Source organism: Mirounga angustirostris, unplaced genomic scaffold (assembly GCF_029215605.1).
Source record: "Mirounga angustirostris isolate CCGP_5_RB_7025 unplaced genomic scaffold, mMirAng1.0.hap1 SCAF_5, whole genome shotgun sequence".
NCBI classification, from domain to species: domain Eukaryota; kingdom Metazoa; phylum Chordata; class Mammalia; order Carnivora; family Phocidae; genus Mirounga; species Mirounga angustirostris.
Genome location: NW_026991713.1, coordinates 159,549,865 through 159,570,356, shown reverse-complemented (window position 1 = coordinate 159,570,356; position 20,492 = coordinate 159,549,865). Strand labels below are relative to the sequence as shown.

General features: G+C 50.6%; 1 protein-coding gene across 14 annotated transcripts in view; it reads left to right on the top strand.

The window, feature by feature from the left end:
- The window catches only part of LOC135364563 (thyroid receptor-interacting protein 11-like), a 122,292-nt gene that overhangs the window by 68,632 nt on the left and 33,168 nt on the right, over positions 1 to 20,492 (top strand). For 7 of the 14 annotated variants that reach the window (XM_064592854.1, XM_064592851.1, XM_064592853.1 and 4 more), the window contains one exon: positions 425 to 18,828. In XM_064592854.1, coding sequence (XP_064448924.1) covers positions 6,509 to 10,813 — 4,305 coding nt within the window. In that variant the 5' untranslated portion in view covers positions 425 to 6,508 and the 3' untranslated portion in view covers positions 10,814 to 18,828. Of the gene's footprint in view, positions 1 to 424; positions 18,829 to 20,492 lie in introns of those variants that run through there. The other 7 variants (XM_064592858.1, XM_064592862.1, XM_064592863.1 and 4 more) reach the window with 1 other exon arrangement.

Genomic DNA, 20,492 nt, shown 5'->3' with positions numbered 1-20,492 from the left:
TAAGTGGTGGCAGGTTTTCTAGGTGAGGGATGAGGTGAGGTTCTGTGCTGTCTAGGGTCTTGGGGAAGGAGGTAGGCGCACGAGTAAAGAAAGGGAAGAAATGGCTGCCGTGGGGACGGTGACGGGCCATGTGTGCGAGCACCAAGACGGATGGCTGAGTCTGCCGACATTTGTAATGGAGTACCAGACGTGCCTCTGTTGGCCTTTTGAGGTAGATGAGCTTTTAGGGATTCACTCTTCAAAAGAGGGAGTTCCAGTGTTCATTCTCTCCAGTGGCGAATGGAAGTGCTCATTTCCCAACATCCTCACCAGCACGGTGTATTAGAAACCTTTTCATCGTGGTTAATCTGATATGTGAAAGATGGTGTCTTCAGTAATGTTACTGTATAATTTTTTTTACCGATTTTCTTTCTTTATTTGACAGAGAGAGACACAGTGAGAGATGGAACACAAGCAGGCTTCCCGAGGAGCAGGGAGCCCGAAGCGGGGCTCGAACCCAGGACCCTGGGATCATGACCTGAGCCAAAGGCAGAGGCTTAACGACTGAGCCACCCGGGTGCCCCCGTCATTTTATTTTATATTCCTCTTATTTTGGGGGGTGAAGTTGAAGATCGTTTTTATATGTTTAAGAGCCATTTATATTATCTTTTACAGTGAACTGTCTGGTCAAGTAAGGAATTCCTTTCTTGACCTTAGTAAAATGATAGTAACACTGTTAGGCTCTGAAGTCCTTTCTATCAAGGCAGTGAAGGGATTTGAGATGGGAGGGTGACTTAGTCAGATTGAGAAAGTGACCAAATGACCACAGTCCTTGGGCATGCAGGGAATCCTCACCCTAAAGATGGAGCCTATGGGTAGATTCTGTAAGAAATGGAAAGAAAGTGCAAAGTGGTGGTTCCTGAGAATAAGGACATGGACCTTACTTGGAGCTGAGGGTGAACCCAGGCATCAGGGAGATGGGGCCAGGCCTGGCTAAGAGGCCTGAAATCCTCTCTCCCAGGCTCCTGAGGCAGCTTTCCTAACCAGGGCTACAGAGGTGGGAACCCAAGTTGGGGCCCTGGGAGCTAGACGCCCCAGGCAGGGTGTCAGCCGGCCTTCCTTCCTTCTTCCTCTGCATGGGCTGGCATCTCCAGACCGGACCCCCTAGGAGAGGGCTTCCCAGGCAACATGTGGTGAGCATCTTTAAAGTTTTGTTCCAATAATCTCTCTGTTGTGGACGATATTCTATAACATACATGAAAAATGATTTCCTAGAAAGATAAAATGCAAGAGACACATCAAATAGAAGCTCAAGTTATTTATGAGGAGAATCAATAGACGTAGAATTCCTATGTCACATTGCAGTAAGTTTCTAAATGCTACTGAAATTTTGTTCTTAAAGTAGTTATACTTTAAACAACAGGGCTTTAGAACAGATATTATCTTCCATTTCCCCCACTTAGAACAGATACTGTTTTCCATTTTCCCCCCTTTTATTCCTCATCGCCTTCACTCCAGCTCCCCAACCCACAGCTGAACCAGTCCATTTATTCGGCAACGTTTGCTCATGCCTTCCCCTCCCGCAGACGGTCTATGAGGCCACTTTATAAACAGGGGCTCTTACCCACACAGGATGGAGAGGAAGGGAACGTGGTGGAAATACGGCTTTTCTTTTCTTTTTTTTTTTTTTTTTTTGCTTTGACATTTATCTGCCCCATTTCCTGACCCCAGAATCTTATTTTCGTCATGATCTCGCATTGTTGAGTTTTCACAGAGTCTTGAGAGGCTTACACCTAACCAAGAGAAAGTACATTTCCAAGAGGAACATTTAGATCTGATTTTTCATGTAAAACCCTTGTCTTTCTTATGTAAAATTATGGGACTTTTTTTTTTTTTAAGATGGTTAATTCCACCATCAAGTAGATTGTACTTACTTGAGTTCAAACAGCTTTTTAAAAAAAAAAAACTGGGTGTTACACGCAAATCATGAATCATGGAACGCTGTATCAAAAACTACTGAAGCACTATATGGTGATTAACATAACCGAAAACAAAAAACAAGAGAATGTGAAAGTCACTCTTTCTCCCATGAAGTCCACAGATAAACCGCTGACCCCAAAGAAGAGCAGAAGAGTCCTCATTGGCTCTTCTCCTGGGCTGGGCTCTGCAGGGATGATTTCCAACCTGACTGAGCGATAGCTTGTCTCTGTCTCTCGGGATATTTTGCTCGAGTCCATGGCATCAGCCAGCTGCTGAAGGCATTTCTACGGAAGACAGAATGTCATTATCAAATTCTAAATCTTGGGGCTGGGGTAGATACCACCTTCTGGAGATTAAAGGTAAATGAAAATTCCCCTTCTTCTTTCCCGAATTGTTTCATTCGTGAAGGTGCCCGCCTGGTTCAAAAATGTTAAAAATATATTCAGAAGGAATGCAGTGACTGCCTGTCTCGCGCCCCTGTCCCCAGCTGCTTGCACCTGCTGCCACCCTCAGCCACATACGTGATGTCCCCAGGGCCTCGCTGAAGGATAGGTGCCTGGCTTCCCATCCTTTGCTGTTGCAACAGGGGTTATGATAAAAAAAAGTCCTTGTAGACATGTCCTCAGCACGTGTGGAAGAGCCCTGCCAGTGGAATTGTGAGACCCAGAGCCCCTGCATCTGCCATATTGACGATAAGGAAGAGGTTTCCTTTTTTATTATGTTATGTTACTCACCATTCATTACACCATTAGTTTTTGATGTAGCGTTCCGTGATTCATTGTTTGTGCATCACACCCAGTGCTCCGTGCAGAACGTGCCTTCCCCAATATCCATCACCAGGCTACACCATCCTCTCACCTCGCTCTCCTCTAGAACCCTCAGTTTGTTTTTCAGAGTCCATAGTCTCTCATGGTTCATCTCCCCCTCCCATTTCCCCACCTTCATTCTTCCCCTCCTGCTATCTTCTTTTTTTTTTAAACATATAATGTATTATTTCTTTCAGACGTACAGATCTGTGATGCAACAGTCTTACACAATTCACAGCGCTCACCATAGCACATACCCTCCCCAATGCCTTATCACCCAGCCACCCCATCCCTCCCACCCCCCACCACTCCAGCAACCCTGAGTTTGTTTCCTGAGATTAAGAATTCTTCGTATCAGTGAGGTCATACGATACATGTCTTTCTCTGATTGACTGATTTCGCTCAGCATAACACCCTCCAGTTCCATCCATGTCTGATAACGATGATTTTATGGTCGTCATGACAGTGTCCTCGGTACGGTTTGAGGATGTGCAAGGCTGGGTGATGGTGATATGAAACAAAGGCCTTTTGTAGCTGTTCCCTGATTTGGTCCCTCACCTGCTCTGTTAGGGGGCAAGAACAGGTGTATGTAACTACGCTCATTGACGGGAAAGGCGACGGGTCTGGTTAGTGGCAGAACCAGGACAATAGGACTGCAGCTCCTGCAAGTCCGGGTTCCTTCCCTGTTCTCTACACAGGGCCTTGTGCTTGTTCAGGGGAATCTTTGCGGTCTGTCGATTCACGGTGTGTGTGTACCTCAGGCCCCACGTCTGTGTCCCGTGTCATAAGTCATAAAGGCACAGCCACGGCGCTTACTAGGGCAGGTCCTGCTGGGAGAGTCTCCCGTGTATGTATTTCCTCAGGAATCCTCACAACCCCGTGAGGTGCTATCACTTTCTCTACTGTGCAGACGAGGAACGCTTGGCCCGGGGAGGTGAGTGACTTCCAGCGCCTCACAGCAGACACGTGGTGGAGCTGGGATCGGAAGCCCATTCCCCGGCTCCAGAGTGCCGGCCCTTTCCCCCCACCGTGCTCTCCTCTCACAGAAAAAGTAGTAGTACCACAAGCTGGTGCTCGCCCTCACAGTGTGGGGTGCTTTGTGATATTTGCTCTTGTATCCTATTTGATCCCCTAAATGCTGGTTCCCCCCCCGCCCCCCCCCCACAGTGGTTTCCTGACCCTCCCTAATCTGTCTCAGTCTGGGTTTTGGAAAAGTCTGTTAGGTTCTACTTCCCCAGCACCTCTCAGTGCGTCCCCACCTCTCAGTGTCCATCCCCGTGGCGGCTGCCCCAGTTCAGGCTCCCCATGACTTCTTCCCTGGACCTTCTTCCTGGATGGCTGTGAGATCCTCCTAACTTTTGTCCTCCGTCCGTTCTCCATGCGGAGACCAAAGTCACCTAAAAAATACATTTCTGACCATAGTGTTCGTAATTTAAGGCGCTAAGTCCACCTTTGCTGTTTGGGGCCTAGTGTTCAGTCCATGAAGATGGTCGGTCAATGTATGAGGGAATGCAGAATTAGAAAACGTACTGTGTATTTGTCCTCAGGATGAAGATCTTCTCCCAGGTAAGTATTCTGAGGTCGACTTTCCAATGATAGTCACGAGAAAGCCGCACAGCACCACCGAACCTCACTGTGGGGTTGCTCACAAGGTCCTCGATCTTGGGACGAGCACGTGGCCCTGCAATGCTCTATGAATGGAGAACACACAGGATGGACGTGCCATGCACACACGTGCTTTGGTCAGACTGAACTCCCCTTTTGACCCCACTATTGGGGAAAAAAAGAAGCAAAAGCTGTGGAAAACTCACACTTTCATATGTCTGCCAGCCTAAAGAGTAGGTCCAGTACAGCCACCTGCCCCAAAGACGTTGAAAGATGTGCCCCAGATAACGGGGCACATGACAGTCACCTGCAGGAGCTCTCAGAACCACCCGTCGTTCCTGTTGCAGCAGCCTGATGGTCTACCAATTCCGGTCTGTTCTGTCATTTCATAATCGATCATGTTTCCTGTCAAGCATTAAAGCAGCCCCAAAGAAACCTGGAGAAGAATCGGCTCCCAAATCCAAAGGGAGAAAGGCTTTTTCAAAAGCTATTCAAAATTAAACTAAAAGTCGTCCCAAGGCGTTTCCACAATTCTTTCCTCGCAGTTCCCAATTTCTCAATGTCAAGGTCTTGGGCAGTCCGGTCCACAGGGGCCCGGCTTTGGAGACAGCGGCACCTCTACAGTGCCTGGATGGACGCCCGAACCTCGTAGGCGGATCCGATGGGCTCTGATGGCCCCTTACTTATTTAGTGCCATGAGGCACTGGGAGGTGGAGGGTCTACAGCGGCGGGGCGACCCGGAAAGCCTGAGGCCATCGCCCGCAGAGCACAGCGTCCGCTCGGCCTGGGGCTCACTGGTTCCCGGAGTTTTCAGCCAGGGCAAAGCCCGGGGGAGGGCAGGGGAAGGCTCGGGTCCAGTGCGCCGAGGGCGATGCTGGGTGGGGCCTGGACAGAGGGCGACGGGGACAGCCGACCCACCCAGCTGCTCCCCAGGGGCTCGGGCAGCGGCACCGAGCCGGGCTCCAGGTCTTGGCGTGGCGCAGCCCCAGGCCCAGACCCCGAGGCCTGATGTGGGGCGGCGGCAAGGGACAGAGCGCGCGACCAGGAGAGCAGCCGGCCCTCCCGCGCCCGAGCCTGGTCTGGGCTCCTGCCGATCCGGATCGACGCGCTCGCCTGCCCACGGTCTGGTTGGTCAGCTGCTTCATGCAGCTGGATTGCTTCTTGCTGGCGGCGGCGGCGGGGGCCGGCACGGCCAGGGCCGGGCAGCTCGAGGAATCGCCCGGGGGGAGGGGGGCCGACGTCGCTTCATGTCCACCCGAGGCGGCAGTGGAAGCGGCTGTGGGCCCGGCGCCCCCCCCCTCGCCGCCTCTCATCCAGTGGCGCGGCAGGTCGGGGCCTTGGGAGGCCAGACCCGGGACGCGGTACCCAGCCCGTCCTCCACCCAGGGCGGGAACCCCGGGGCCGCCCTGTGCAGGGCCCGGAGGCCCCCTCTCGGGCACCGCCACCGCCGCCCGCGACCCCCTGCCGGGTCCAGCCGCACACCTCCGCGAGGCAGCGGATGCGCGCAGCGCACGGAGCCACCGGTGAACCGCCAAACCCCGGTGTGGGACGCACTGTCCCCGCAGAGCTGGCAGGGCACGGAAGGACGGAACACTCTGGAGCCTCTGGAGGCTGGAAATGCCCAAAGTCTCCTTGAGGGCCGTGCCTCTGCGCAGGTGTAGATATTTGTCAAATGCACCTAGGATCTGCTCTCCTAGGTGAATGGATGCATTGCATGCATTGCATGCATTGCATGCATTTCCTGGGGGAAAGTCCAGGGCCAGATGCATTTTCTGTGGGCGGGCACCTGGGGGCAGTCAGGCAGGAGCACTCGCTAGGGGCCCACCCAGGACAGCCAGGAAGCGGGGAACAGGGGAAGGGGCCCAGCCCTGCGTGGGAAGTCGTGGGGCTGAGCGTCTGGGACCGGGACCGGTGGCCAGAGTCGGCCCTGGGAAGGCCCAAGGTCTCGGGCTTTCCTAGCAACGTGGCCTGCGCAGGGGAGGCGCGTGCCGGGCCCGCGCAGGCGTTGCCTAGAAACGCCTGTTGTCTTCTGATTCTTAGCCTGGCGCAAGCAGGCGTTCTGGGACACTTGGCGGGGTAGTCCGACTGCGCTGGACGCTTTTCCACAGCGGACCGCGACAGTTATATGACCCGCGAAGATGTGCTCCTGGGTTGGTGGCCTGGGCTCTGGCCTAGGCCATTCCCAGGGAGGAGTGGATGGCAGTGAGACTTCCTTGACCGGCTCCAACTCGGATCTCACCATGGACTTTGGTGATGTCATATCATCTCAGACAGAAATCAATAGACTCCTCAATGAGATCCAAAGACTGGAGGCTGATCTTACACTTTGGAAACATTTGTCCAAGGGACCGAATAGCTCAGACTCCAATGCCATCTGGAAACTGAAGAGCACCATCAGGGACCTAGAAGAGAGGCGGATGAGGGAGATCGAGGAACATCAACTCGGAGTTGCGATACTGCACAGTGTCCATCAAGAAAAACTGGCCGACATCACTGACAGGCACCGCAAACAACTCCTCGAGTATGAAAGACGGATAGAAGACCTGCAACATCAAGAGTCTGCCAGTCATGGGAAAGATGACTTACTTCAAGAAAGGGAAACTGAGCTTAGAAGGTTGAAGCAACAACTTGCAGAAATGGAGCGGCTGAATGACCGTTTAAACAACGTTGCTTCTGATCTCAGAGCAGAAAACCAAAAGTTGGTTTTGGCGCTCCAGGATGTAAGACATCAGCTGGAAGAATCTATTCTCCGGAACAACGAGGATTCTCTGGAAAACAACACTGCTGTGAGGGCTTTAAAAATAGAAAAAGGACGGTTAATAGCAAAATTGGCTCGGGCGGAAAAGAAGCTGTTGGAGGAAACAAACAAGGATGAGCAAACTATCAAAGAATTGTCCCCTTTAGAGCATGTGCATTGCATTCAACACAGTCAAGAGAAAGACCTGGAAATAGTACACCTCAAAAAGAGGATCGAGCAGATGGACGCCGACCATACAGAAACGAAGGAAATGCTGTCCTCTGCTCTGGAGGAGCAGAAGCGATTGACACAACTCGTTAAAGAGAAAGAGATGTATATTGAAGAACTTACAGGAAGTCCAGAGCTTCAGGAGGAATTCGGTCAGTCTACCCAAACCTTCAGAAGTAATGACATTTCCCAGCCATCCGTGGAGGACAAAGACAGGTGTCTCCCATCCGTGACAGGCGAAAATCCTCATCTGAGAGAAGAACTGGAGAGCCTAGGACAACAGAGTCGCTCTGTTCCTGCGCTCGACCCTAAAATCCTAGACGAGATCGTAGAACTGGAGTGTGAGGTGTTTCAACTCCAGGAGTTAAAGGATGATCTCGAGGAGGAAATCAGAGAGCAGCAGAAGATCATTCACAACCAGCAGCAGGGGAAGATAGGACTGCTTCATTCTTTACAAGAGCAGAAGCAGAAAGTGGAGCAGCTCCAATACCGGCAGGAGCAGATGAATATTGAACACGCTCAGCTCCTTTCAGCGAAAGACGAGGAGATTCAGCATTTGCAGGACACGATAGAACAAATGAAAGCCCGGTTGCCTGACAAAAGCCAGCACATTCCGACAGAAGACTGTGATGATGTGGAAGTCCCAACCAGTCAGCCTCTTCCCAGACAAAACGCAAGTGAAAAGCTTGATTCACGTGAAGCCGAAACTCAAAGATCAGTCCTAGGAATCAAAGAACACGAACTGGAGATGAAGCTTCTAACTGAACAGAACATCCGACTGACGGAACAGATGGATCGGCTCTCCAAAGAGGAGATTGGTAAACTAACTCAGATTATCCAGCAGAAAGACTTGGAGATTCAGGGTCTTTCCAGCAGGATCTCTGCGGCTTCTCACAGCCAGAACGGGGACGTGGAGCGACTTCAGCGGCAATTGCAAGAGTACGCTTGGAAAAGCGAACAGGTCTTGGCGGTCTTAAATGAGAAAACGAGGGAGAACAGCAATCTGAGGACAGAGTATGACAAAATGGCGGATAGGATGGCTGCCACAGAAGCAGACCTCCGGCGGATGCAAGAGGAAAATCAAAAACTGTCCACTAGAATGGACAGTAGTGGTCAGGAGATGTTTAGAGAAACGATTCAGAATTTATCACACATCGTTCGAGAAAAAGACCTCGAAGTGGATGCGTTAAGTCAGAAATGTCAGACTTTATTGACACTCCTGCAACCCTCCAGCCCTGGTAATGAGGTTCGAGGCGTTCATATGGATCAGTTCAAGCAGCTTCTACAGGAACGGGACACATTAAAACAGCGAGTGAAGATCATGGAAGAGTGGAAACAGCAGGTGATGACCACAGTCCAAAATATGAAGCGTGAGTCACCCCAGCTTGAGAGAGAGCTGGCACAACTCCAGGCGCGGGCTTTCACCAGCAGCGAGAAGGATTCTGAACTACCGACGACCTCTAGTGACCTGATGCAGACGTACAAAGGCAATGAAATAAAATTACAACATTTAGAGAAGGAACTGGCACAAATTCAGCTCAGCATCGGGGAGCTTTGCAATGCCAAGGATCTCCTTCTAGGGAAACTGGACGTGATTTTCCTCGAGCCCTCCCCCGACTGCTCAGAGTCAGCGGACTCTCTGGAGCCCGTGAAATCTGACAGAGTGGGTGAGGCTTCTGAGTTGCTCCAAGTGGAGGTAGAAGAGCTGAGAAAATCAATGCAAGAAAAAGATAGGATGATTCGAACCCTCCAGGAAGATAAGCAGAGATGGACTGATTCAGTGGCTGCCACGTGGGAAGGAGAAGGCCCAGAACAGGAACACAGGGATTCCGACATCGAGCAGCTGAAGGAGAAACAGGCCGTTCTACAAAACTTCATTCGGGATCAGGAGCTCCGAATCCAAGCGAAAAGTGAGGACTTGCTTTCTTTGCAGGAGAACTTCCGTAGCCAAGTGAGTGAAAATGAACTTTTGAGGCAGACGGTCACCAATCTGAAGGAGAGAATAGCAGAGTTGGAAATGGATGTGTGTCAACCGAGAGAGGAAAATGCAAAAGTCGAGGAAAACTCTCGAGAAAAGGCAGTGGGAGATGAGGCACTGCAAGAGACAGATAGGCTGCTTTCAGTGATGCGGAGAGAGGAGGAATCCCAGGGTGCTGCGATGAAAGAGAAGGCACTTGCTTTGGAGCAACTATCGCAAGAGAGAGAAGAGCACGAGACCGGGGTATTGAACCGGCCGGTCAGTGCAGTTCCATCAATGCAGGGAAAGACAGTTCTGTGCCAACAGGGGAGAGATGAAGTCCTGTTGGCCCTGACACAGAAACAAATGGAAACCTGTGCCCTCCAGAAGGAGGTTCGCCATTTACGTGAGAGCGAATTACGCCTAACCCAGGAGCTGGAGAGACGGCGACACCTCGCTCTAGAAGCCGAAGACGCTCATCGCCGGGAAGCTCTGGCCTCAGAAGACAAAGTGGCTCAACTCAGGAAGGAAGTGACGGTCTTGCAGGGAAGACTCGTTTTGTCTTCCACTGCCATGGAAAATGCCAGCCGAGGAGCCAGTCTGCAGGTAGAGTCGCTGCAGGAGCAACTGCACGTGGTGACCCAGCAGAAAGAGGACACTGCGCTCCAGCTTGCTGCCTCGCAGGAAGAAGGAAGGCAGTATGGTCACATCCTAGCTGACCTCAAGTTGGAACTCGCCGAATGGATGGAAAAGGCAGACAGCCTCGAAGGAAAACTGAAGTCATTGCAGGGACGATTACATAAAACAAATGCTGACTTGGAGCTGAAGGAAGACCAACTCCAAGAATTCCAGAAACAGAATGAGGTCCAGCAGGAAATCCTGGAGGACACACAGAAGAAACTGATGAACTTAGTCAGTAAGTCCGAAGGAATGGTGGACAAAACCCTACTAAGGAGACTCTTCCTGGGATCTTTCCAAGCCCCTGACGCTGAACGGCAGGAAGCCTTAAGGTTGATGGGAAGCATGCTGGGGATCCGAGAAGACCAGATGCGGCAGCTGTTCAGTGAAGGGCCAGGTGGTGGTACCAGCTGGATGAGTCGGGGGCCTGGATCCAAAAGCGCCCCCAACACACATGTGAAGCCAAATCACCGACCTATGGCCAAGAATTCTTTTTCAGGGCTTTTCGTCCAGTTTCTAGAAGCGGAATCTCATTCAGCTTTGCCACCACCAAAGCCCTCTGCTCATGACGTGAAGCCCCCAGATCCCGGAGGAAGGGGAAAACTGGCTATGAAACAAGGCCCAGCACGTCTGAACACTACCCTAGCATCCACATCCCGGAAAAAAGATGTGAAGCCCCGCACCACAACGGTGTCTCTTATTACCCCACCTGGACCGGAAGCGGATGGATCGGAGCACCTTCTTCTAAATGCCGTCACTGATGCTTTGCCCACGTACGCACCCCAAATACTGTCACCTGCGGAGAAGGTTGGAATGGCGGCCAAAGGCCTCTCAAAGAAATAGAGGATTCTCAAGCCAGAGATGAGACAGTGCTCGGAAGACCCCAAGTCACTCTGTGTGTTTACCTAATCCCAAAATGTCCTTTTGCAAAACGTAATATATTTGCAGTCTTGCTTTCAGCTTAATAAAAATATTCTTTTATGAGTTAACAAAAAAAGGCATCTTTTAATGACTGCAGAGGTATTCACCAAACTGAAAATGGTGGGTATTTCTTATGAGAGTAGACACTGGTGGGGTTGGGGGCTGCGGTCAATGGTACTTCCAGTATTGTTTGTAATGCTTTGATGTTTTCATAAGGAGCATGTATATACATATACCTTTGGTAAGGAAAACATCCACTCGTTTTAATGTTCCCAACTTATCAAATACATGAGCACCCACGCCTTGTTGGAGAAACTGGGTGTATAGCATGAAAGTTTAAGATGAATACATTTTTTTAAAAAATGCGAGTTTGATTTTCCCAGTTATGTCCCATTTCTCTTTCTCCTTTTTTATTTTTAATTGTTTTTTCCATTTCATTTTATGTTGCCTGGGAATCTACTTCATGGGTAACCTGATTTATCTCAGGCCTTTAGAAATATATGTATATTTGTCTTTTTGGGCGTATAGTATTCTATGACTTGCTTTTAAAAAAAAAAAATCACTCTGCCTTCGAGATCTTTACAAATGTGAATGAATTCCAATTCATTCTTTAAAAGGAAATGCAGGCCTTTGTGGATATACCCTAAATTACCGAACTAGCTCCTACTGATCAGTATTTAATCAGTTTTTACTTCAAATGTCCATGGTCAACTCCCTTGTTCCTTTCCTCAGAAGCCACTCCAAATCTTCGTTTGCAGTGCCAGGCTCATTACTCCACTATACTCTGGAAACCATCCACTCAAACTTCTTTTCTTCTCCTTCTCCTTCTCCTTCTCCTCCTTCTCCTTCTCCTTCTCCTTCTCCTTCTCCTTCTCCTTCTTCTCCTTCTCCTTCTCCTTCTCCTTCTCCTTCTTCTTCCTTCTCCCTCTTCTTCTTCTTCTTCTTCTTCTTCTTCTTCTTCTTCTTCTTCTTCTTCTTCTTCTTCTTTTTAACGATTTTATTTATTTATTTGACAGAGCAGGAGAGCACAGGCAGGGCGGGTGGCAGAGGGCGAAGGAGAAGCAGGCCCCTTGCTGAGCAGGGAGCCTGATGTGGTGCTTGATTCCCGGGTCACTGAGATCATGACCTGAACCAAAGGCAGACGCTAAACTGACTGAGCCACCCAGGCGCCTCCCATTCAGACTTCTTGAAAGATCTCATTCCATTAATTTTCCATTGTGCTGTATCTTCAGCCTGCCAAATATCTTAAATCCTTCCCTCCCTTTCTGTTGCCAGTGCTCTGGTTCACCCATTCCTGTCTCTTGCACAGACTAGTGCAGTAGACTGCCTACTGATCTTGCTGGTTCCACACTCGGCCTCCTTTGAATCCATTCTCCATGCTGCTGTCAGGGCGAACTGAGACGAAAATCTGATGTCACTTCCCTGCTGCCATTATTTGTGGGTTCCCTCATTGCTTGGAGTTCGACCTTTAGGAGACCATCCAAGCCCTTGCTTTTGCAGCCTTCCCTCCTGCGCATCATTCACATACAGGCTGCCCTTTAGCCGCAGGGAATTCTTACAAGCCCCCAATAGATTCTTATCCAAAGAACTTCAAGTGCATGAGCCTCATCGTTGTGCCTTGCCAAAGGTACAAAGCAGAAGGATTTCATTTTTCTCCTCTTCACCCGTTGGTAAAGGGAGTGATTCCCACCCTAAAGTTATGGGATGTCCGGATGCTGAACAGATGAGCTCGACACTAATTTATTACCCATGTCTACTCGTGGCCCACACCATGCAGGGCCACAAGGGGGTTTTACCTGGGAGCAGAATGAAGAAGGGCTTTGGGGCGGGGGCAGACCTTGTAGTAACAAGAGAGTGACGGTGAGCCCTACTTCCTGCAGGAGGGCATGACTGGCTTGCTGGATAATTGCACACGCTGTCAGGGAAATGGACCTTACTCCTTGGGGAGAAACTGTGCCTGGTCCCTGGGATAAAGAAGGTCGTTTGGCCAGGAGACCTGATCTGTGGGAGCAGAGGGGGAAGGGAACTTTGGGTGAGACCGAGGCCATTGGAGGCCCTCTGATGTTCCCTGATACTAAGACAACACTTCCTATTGAATCTTAATCTCAGGCTTTCCATCACAGTGGACTCTGATATCTAGACATCAATTTCAACCTGGGACTGAGACTTTTAAGGAGTAGGACAGGTGCTTCTCTAGGAAGTGAAATTGTCACGTGAACAAGAGGGGGAGTTGGTCTTCAAAACCAAAATGTATCAACGGTCATTGATGGTCACTCAGTTGATCCCAAGGGAATCCTTAGGTAGCCAAGGGGTAGAAGGAAAGGCTGACGTCCTCCAGCACCATGGAATCTGGCAATGGACTGTGGATAGAAGCAGCCACCCCCACCTGCAGGTTGGATATGCAGACTTTGGCTTCAGCCTGTAGCAAGAAGGCCTTGGTAACTACATTAAGCTGGTGGGGGTATCATGACCCGAGGCAGAGCAGACAGCGGGATATGAAGGCTCAGAGTCTGTAAGAGACTCCGTTTCCAGGAGAGCCCAGTGCATGGTCAGCAATTGCTGCTTTCATGGTCTATAACCCAGGGCCAAGGAGGGCCATTTCTTGCATTGGGAGTCCATGGACGATTCCAGTGACTCCAGGAAGCTGGAGAGGTAGTTGCTAAAGCCTTTTTACTTAGGGCACTAACGGGTGATTTTTTTTTTTTTTTTAAGATTTTATTTATGTATTTGAGAGACAGTTGGAGCTGGAGGAGGAGGTCAAAGGGAGTGGGAGAAGAAGCAGGCTCCCCACTGAACAGGGAGTTCCCTGCCAGGCTGGATCTCAGGACCCTGAGATCATGACTTGAGCCAAAGGCCGACGCTTCACCAACTGAGCCAGCCAGTCGCCCCCTCACAGTTGTTTTGGACAGATCCTAGAGCCTTTTGTTGAGGGGAGCCCCACCCAGCGTGGGCTCAGTGACAAGTAGCAGCCTAAATGGGCTTATGTAAAATTTATAAACAAGGAATATGTTGCCTCTAGAACCAAAAAAAAAAAAAAAAAAATACTGACAGAATTTGGACTTGTATGTCCTTCCTTGTTTGTAAGGATTTTATTTGGTTACTTGAAAGAGCACGAGAGTGAGAGCACAAGGGGCTGGTAGGGGCAGAGGGAGAGGGAGAAGCAGGCTTCCCAGTGAGCAGGGAGCCTGATGCGCGGCTTGTTCCCAGGACCCTGGGTTCATGACCTGAGCCGAAGGCAGACGCTTAATGGACTGAGCCACTCAGTCGCCCCTGCACCTGCATGTCCTTAACAAGTGTGTCAAACAAATGTCCTCACAGTAGGTAGTCGTAAATGTGATGTCATACCTATGTCCCTGGAGAAGGACGGGTGCAGTAAGATCCTGCCCACAAAGATGTCTGTGATAGCAGAGAGGTTTGGGTGCCCTGTGCTTAACAAGGTAAAATGTGTCCCCTTCAAAGTCAAGGCACATTTGACCGAGAGGATGTTGAAATACGCATGGAACAGAACATATTGGCCAAATCTATATTAGCAAAATATTCCCCATCCTTAAATTTGTTGGGCTCCCTTGTGTTTTTTTTTAAAGATTTTATTTCTTTATTTTAAAGAGAGAGACACCTAGTGCACGAGCCCAGTTGGGGCGGGGGGGGGCGGAGGGAAGGGCCGAGTGAGCGATTCCCAAGCTGACTCCACCCTGAGCACGGAGCCTAACATGGAGCTGGATCCTATGAACCTGAGACCATGACTTGAGAAGAAAGCGTAGCCCACTGAGCCACCCAGGTGGCCCTAGGGGTCTCAGAGGTTTTCAGGGGACCAGGATTTATTTTAATCAGGTATGATAAGTTAGGAAGATATAGAAGTAACTGTCACAATGGAAGAAGTTTTGTAGATTTAGAGGCCCCAAGAAAGGAGGTTCTGAGAGCCTTGCAGGGCCACCTGGGGAAGCACCAGGATTGGTCAGGAGAAAGAGGGAGTGAAGGGAAAATGTGGGCAAGACCCTTTATTGTGGTTTCCATGGGAAGGGACAGGTGAGGCAGGATAAGCACGTTTAAGACTGGCTAGTTTGAGTAATTTCAGGGGGCTCCAGGCCAGAGTGGTGTCTGCAGGAGTCTGTCCCGCCCTTGCGGTGATCAGGGAGGCCATAGTGGCCCAGAGCTGCTTAAGATGAGGTGGTTGGCAGTAAGGGTTCTGTACCGGTTGGTTTGGATGTGAAAGGTATGCTCCCAGGCCAGTTGTGGACTTTTTCTAAGAATTAACTAAGCCTGCCAGGGACAGTCCCTCCAAAGTCAGCAAGTCTGAGATGTCAAAGCATTAAATACAGAAGCTAGAAAATACGGTTATTTTACTAGGTACAAGCATAATTGGAGCCCTGGTATCGAATCCATGAAGGTTACCCAACTGGTACATCTTAGCAGACATTAACGTTAATTCAGAACCTATGTTTTAGAGGGCCAAAAGCCAGTTGACCTCATTTTATCTTTTGCCATATAAATTATCTTAGTAAATTTGGATTTCTTTTTTTTTTTTTTTTTTTTTTTTTACGGTTTATTCATTCATTTGAGAGAGAGACAGCAAGCAGGTGTGAAAGAGCAGGAACCAGGGGGAGCTGCAGGCAGAGGCAGAGGGAGAAGCCGACTGACTCCCCTCCAAGCAGGGAGCCTCTCATGGGGCTCAATCCCAGGTCCCCGGGATCACGGCTGGAGCCGAAGTCGGACGCCTAAGCATCCGAACCACCCAGGCGCCCCTGTGAATTTTGGATTTCCAGTTGGGTCAAATTGTGAACCTATGTCGAATTAATTTGGGGGGGTTCCTCTTCCTGTATCCAGTTTTCTTTCTTCCATTCCTCCTTTTCTTGGGTTTGTTTGGTCCTGGATATATGCTTGGGTTAGGGAGTGTCTTTTTACCCTGTTCATCTTTCTCCGTTTTTTCTTCCAGAGAGTCTCCAATCAGCATCATTAGGGTTGGAGCCTCTGTCGTGGCAATGGTCGTATGGTTTCAGGTGTCCTGGCGTAAGTCAGGGTGTGAATTGATACCCTCACTGTGCCACAGGGGTGCCACGGATGTTTCCCCCACGACCCTGAGGATGGCGATCTTGTGCCAAACAGGTTTAGGCAGTGGGGTGGTAAGTGAAAGAGCACAGGACCCACAGCGCAGACGTTGATAAAGCCAAAGCATCTTCTGCTACAGCCCTACCTTCTCTCAGTGTGGACGGCTTCCCCTCCCCCCTTTTCCCACTCTACCGATTCCCTCAGGAGACTATTTCATTTCTAGCCCCATAAAGTCATGGGTTTTTGTTTCTGTCTCCAGCTATTCAGACGTGGTGCACATGTTCTGGGTGTTTATGGGGAAAGGGAGCTGGGTGGGTCGGCCCCACAGATGACTGTCCTCTTCCTGCGGGCATGCCAGTCCATCTCCCCAGTGTTGGAGTCCACAGCCAGGAAGGTCATTTTGTCCATGGCCAGAGTGGGAGCCTCAAGGCCCTGGATCCAGAGATGAGTCCCTGGACGCGCTGGGAAGCAACAACACTAAGAGAAAGCAAGTGTGTGGAGGAGGGGTTTTGCACTGGGAGAGAGGTGGAGCACCAAACGGCCGACCCTCCACTTTTGTGTTTCTCATCAGCTCCTGGGCCCTGGGCTGCCATGGATGTGCGCCTCCAAACCCTGAGGGCTCCGGGGGACACACGGTAACGGGGAGAGGAGCGGCAGCTGGGGAGATGGGCAAGGCCACTCGCGTTGCCTGACCCACAGTGACTCAGGAGGCAGCCAGGGAGCCATTCTTACATCTCCCTGGGGTCGTGGCCCCCTTCCTTTCCACCCACAACACAGAGGGTCATCCCCAGGACGGTGCGTGGGGTGCGCTCTCCCCACCCGGATCTGTCTGTCTGCCCCAAGCACTGGCCCAACACCCAGTCGGTGGAACTCAAGCACCCCAGTCAGCAGGTCGTGGGGTTGCCGACCTCAGCGGGGAGCCTTGGAGACCGATACAGGCCAGATGGAGGTCACACTGATGGCACCTCCCTCCTAGGTACAGTCAAGTCGCATCTGTACTCAACTTGTTGGCAAGGATGGGACATTGGTTTGGAAACGGATGGCGACCTCCATTGGAGCTAACAGAACACGAGCTAACACACAAGCTGGCCCGCAGTTGCCAGTTCCCTCCCAGATCGTGATTGTCCCCTCTGAAGCCAGTTAGGAAGCCAAGGAGCACGTCAAGCTGACCCCGTGTCCTCAGTTAAGGTGGGGCCACCCTGTTTGTGATGTCACTTGCTTTTATTCAGCTTCTCCTCAGTTCCCTGACGAGAGAGAGATTCCTGCTCTAGGCTTGTAGGGATCCCTTGACACCTGACAGATGTGACTGGCAGCAGTTGACTAGTCACATATTCTCACAGTTCAAGGGAGGAGGATACCACACACTGTGCAGGGCTGCACAGGAATTGCACTTGGGAACAGAGGGAACAAGCAGGGGCTTGGAAGGCAAGACTTTGTCCTAACAAGAAGGTGGGGCAAGTCCTGGTTCCCTTGGGAGGGTATGAGTGGCTTGCTTGAAGAATTCAGTGGGCTTCTAGGGAACTGAACGCTGCTCCCCCAAATCAACAGGCACTATGTCTGGTCCCTGTGATGAGAAGGGTTTTTGCTTAGGAGACCTTACGTGTGAGGGAGGAGGGAGAGGAGAACTTGCATTAGGCTGTTTCCGTCCCTCCTTGATTGTCCCTGGTGTGAAGACAGCCCTTAATATGGAATCTTCATTTCAGGCCTTATGCCCCAAGAGGTTATGAAAATGTCAGCCTTCTTACAACTACTAATGGCATTTCACAGTGAAACAGTATACAGAAGAAACATGTAAAAGTTGTACTGCTGTATGCTAGCAACGAACATGTGGGCTCCACTATCAAACATACGTTCACAATTACTAGTAAAACTATACTTAGGGATCAATCGAACAAAGCATGTCCAGCACTCGCATGCCCACAGCCGTTAGCACTGATAGAGGAAATCGGAGATATAAATAAATGCAGAGATATACCATGTTTGTGAATTGGAAGCCTAAGCATAGTGAAGATGTTCATTCTGCCCAGATTGATAGATCGATTTAATGCAATTCCTGTCAAAACCCAGTCAGGGTTTGTTTTCTTTTGTAGATTGATAGACAAGATGATTCTAAAGTGTATGTGGATAGACAAAGGAATGAAGAGTAGTTTCAGAAACAATTTTGAAAATAATAATAAAGTGGGAACATGCAGTCTACCCAGTTTCAGAACTTCTGCGATAGTTTTACTAAGGACGATTGTGTGGTATCTGCAGAAGGACAGACACAGATCAATAGAACAGAACAAAGAACCCAGAAAGAGTCCCCACAAATACGCTCAACTGAGTTTTGAAAAGGGAGCCAAAGCACTTCAGTGGGGGGAAAGCTGGCCTTGCGACAGACTACAGCCATTTCAAGCTTGTGATGAACACACAGACGCCAGACTCAGAAAACAGCACCAGGAGCGAAGGAAGACGGGGCTTTGACGGCGGTCCCGCCAGGTGGTGACGGGAAAGGAGGGGTAGACGGTGCCCAGGGCTCTGTGGGCGGGGCCAGAGGAGGCACCCAAGGGGCGCGTCCGCGGGCCGAGCGGGCGGGAAGCTGTCCAATCAGCGTCTGGGCAGAAGCGCCAATGAGCGGGAAGGTTGTTGGGCGGTTGACGTGAGCGGCGGGTCTGAGCCCCGGCAGCTGAGCGCGGCGGAAGCGAGCCCTCCTTCCCTCTCCGAGGCTGGCTCGTCCCCCCAGCGCCCGGGGACCCGGTTTCGTTGTTCTCGGTGGGGACAGCACCCCGGAACCTCCACGGCCATGGGCGCTCGTCCGAGGACGGCCTCTTTCAGCTCCTGTTCGTCCTCCTCGACAGACCCAGACGACGAGGGAGTGCGCGGCCCTTGCGAAGATGCTTCTCCGTGCAGAGGTGCCTGCCGGGCGCGGGGACCCAGCGTCCCCGGGGGCCTGGGGCCTGGGGCCTGGGTGGGGGGCGGGCCTGTGTCTCCGGAACACGCTCGTTCGCCAAAAGGGCGCCGTCACCTCGTGCGACCCTCGTTTCGCACGTGTGAAGTGCCCGGCGCGGGGCTTCATTCCTGGAGCGGAGAATGACCTCCCTTGTGCTGTGCGCCAGGCCTGGGGGGAGCGTGACTGGGAATGCGGCCTGCAGCAGGCCGGCGGGGTCTTGGCCTCCTTGGGGCTCGAGTCCTTATGGAAGCCCGACGAGAAGCAAGGAAGTCTAGCGTTGAGAGGGGAGGAGGAGTGCAGGTTCTTCCTCTTGCATAGGTCACATTCCGTTGGGGATCGTCAGGGTGCCCGTTGTGCACCTGAGATCAGGTCAGTCAAGGTGTGTTGGGGCGGGGCGGGGGGGATGGTCTGCCCAGGAGCACGTAGTAGTGGTGCGCAGAGCCAGGACTTTGCAGAGCTCTTGCGTGTCTGCCGCAGGAGGCTGCGTTCTAGGGGTGCAGTGGGGGCCGTGTTGTGAGCACAGATAGGTGTCGGAAAGCCCAGGCTGGGGTGTAGTTCGTTCGTTCGTTCGTTCAACAGAAAGTGTTGAGAGTGTACTTCGTGGTAGGCCCTTCTCTTTGGGGGGGTGGGGGGTGGGTATTCAGCGATTGGGAACCCAGGATAAATAGGACAGATACGGCGTCTACCCTATCACCACCTGGTTGGAAAAGACTGGAAGCAAATAATTGCCCATGAAATACATAATTACCGTTTTGCTTCGAGTGCTGAGAACTACGGGGTGCATTCGAGTTTGTCTTTTAGGCAGTAATGTTTAAGCTGAGAACAGAAGGCTAAGAAAAAAACGGGGATGTGGGAGGGTGTTCACTTAGAGCAGGGAAGGAGTGTGAACTGTGAAAGGAATTGAGGGAATGCCCTTGAAGCCGGGGCCACGTAGGGACTGTAGGGACTGTAGGGTGGGCAAGCCAAGGTTCGGGGTTAAGACTTGCAGTTTTTGTGGGTTCCTGGAGACTAAACATAGTGATTTAAGACATGGAGTCCAGAGCCAAGCTGATCGGAGCTCTGCCTCTTATGAGCTGTGTTCCTAAACCATTCTGGGTCTCAGTTTCCTGATGTGAGAAATGGAGATGATGATAATCCCACTTCTTAGATGATTGTAAAGATAAATGATATTTAACGTTAATGAAACACGTAGAGCCCTGTCTGACATGTAGTGGGTGTTAGTGGTGGTTGATTAAATAAAGAGGTAAATACATACATTGGTATTGAAGACTTGACGGTAGTGTGTGGTGAAATTTGTGAAGCTAAAAGCCTTCCAGCCAACTTCATTTCTTCTCCAGTGTTCAGGTGCTGTTGACCACATGTGTAGAACTGTTGAATTAGAAATAATGTTCGCATATCGACTGCTACTTGCTAAGAGACTCTGAAGTGCCATTGAAATAATCAGAAAATACTTTTCAGTAGCATAGTATAATTTTATTTAAAATGTATTGGTAGTCTTGATTATTTAGTATTTGTTGGTAAACGTTTTAGCAAACTTGCCTACTTAAAACAAAGTAAGTTAACTGTAGAGTAATTCAGACACAGCCAAAGGACAGAGAAGTAATATAACTAGAGCTTTCCTTTTCT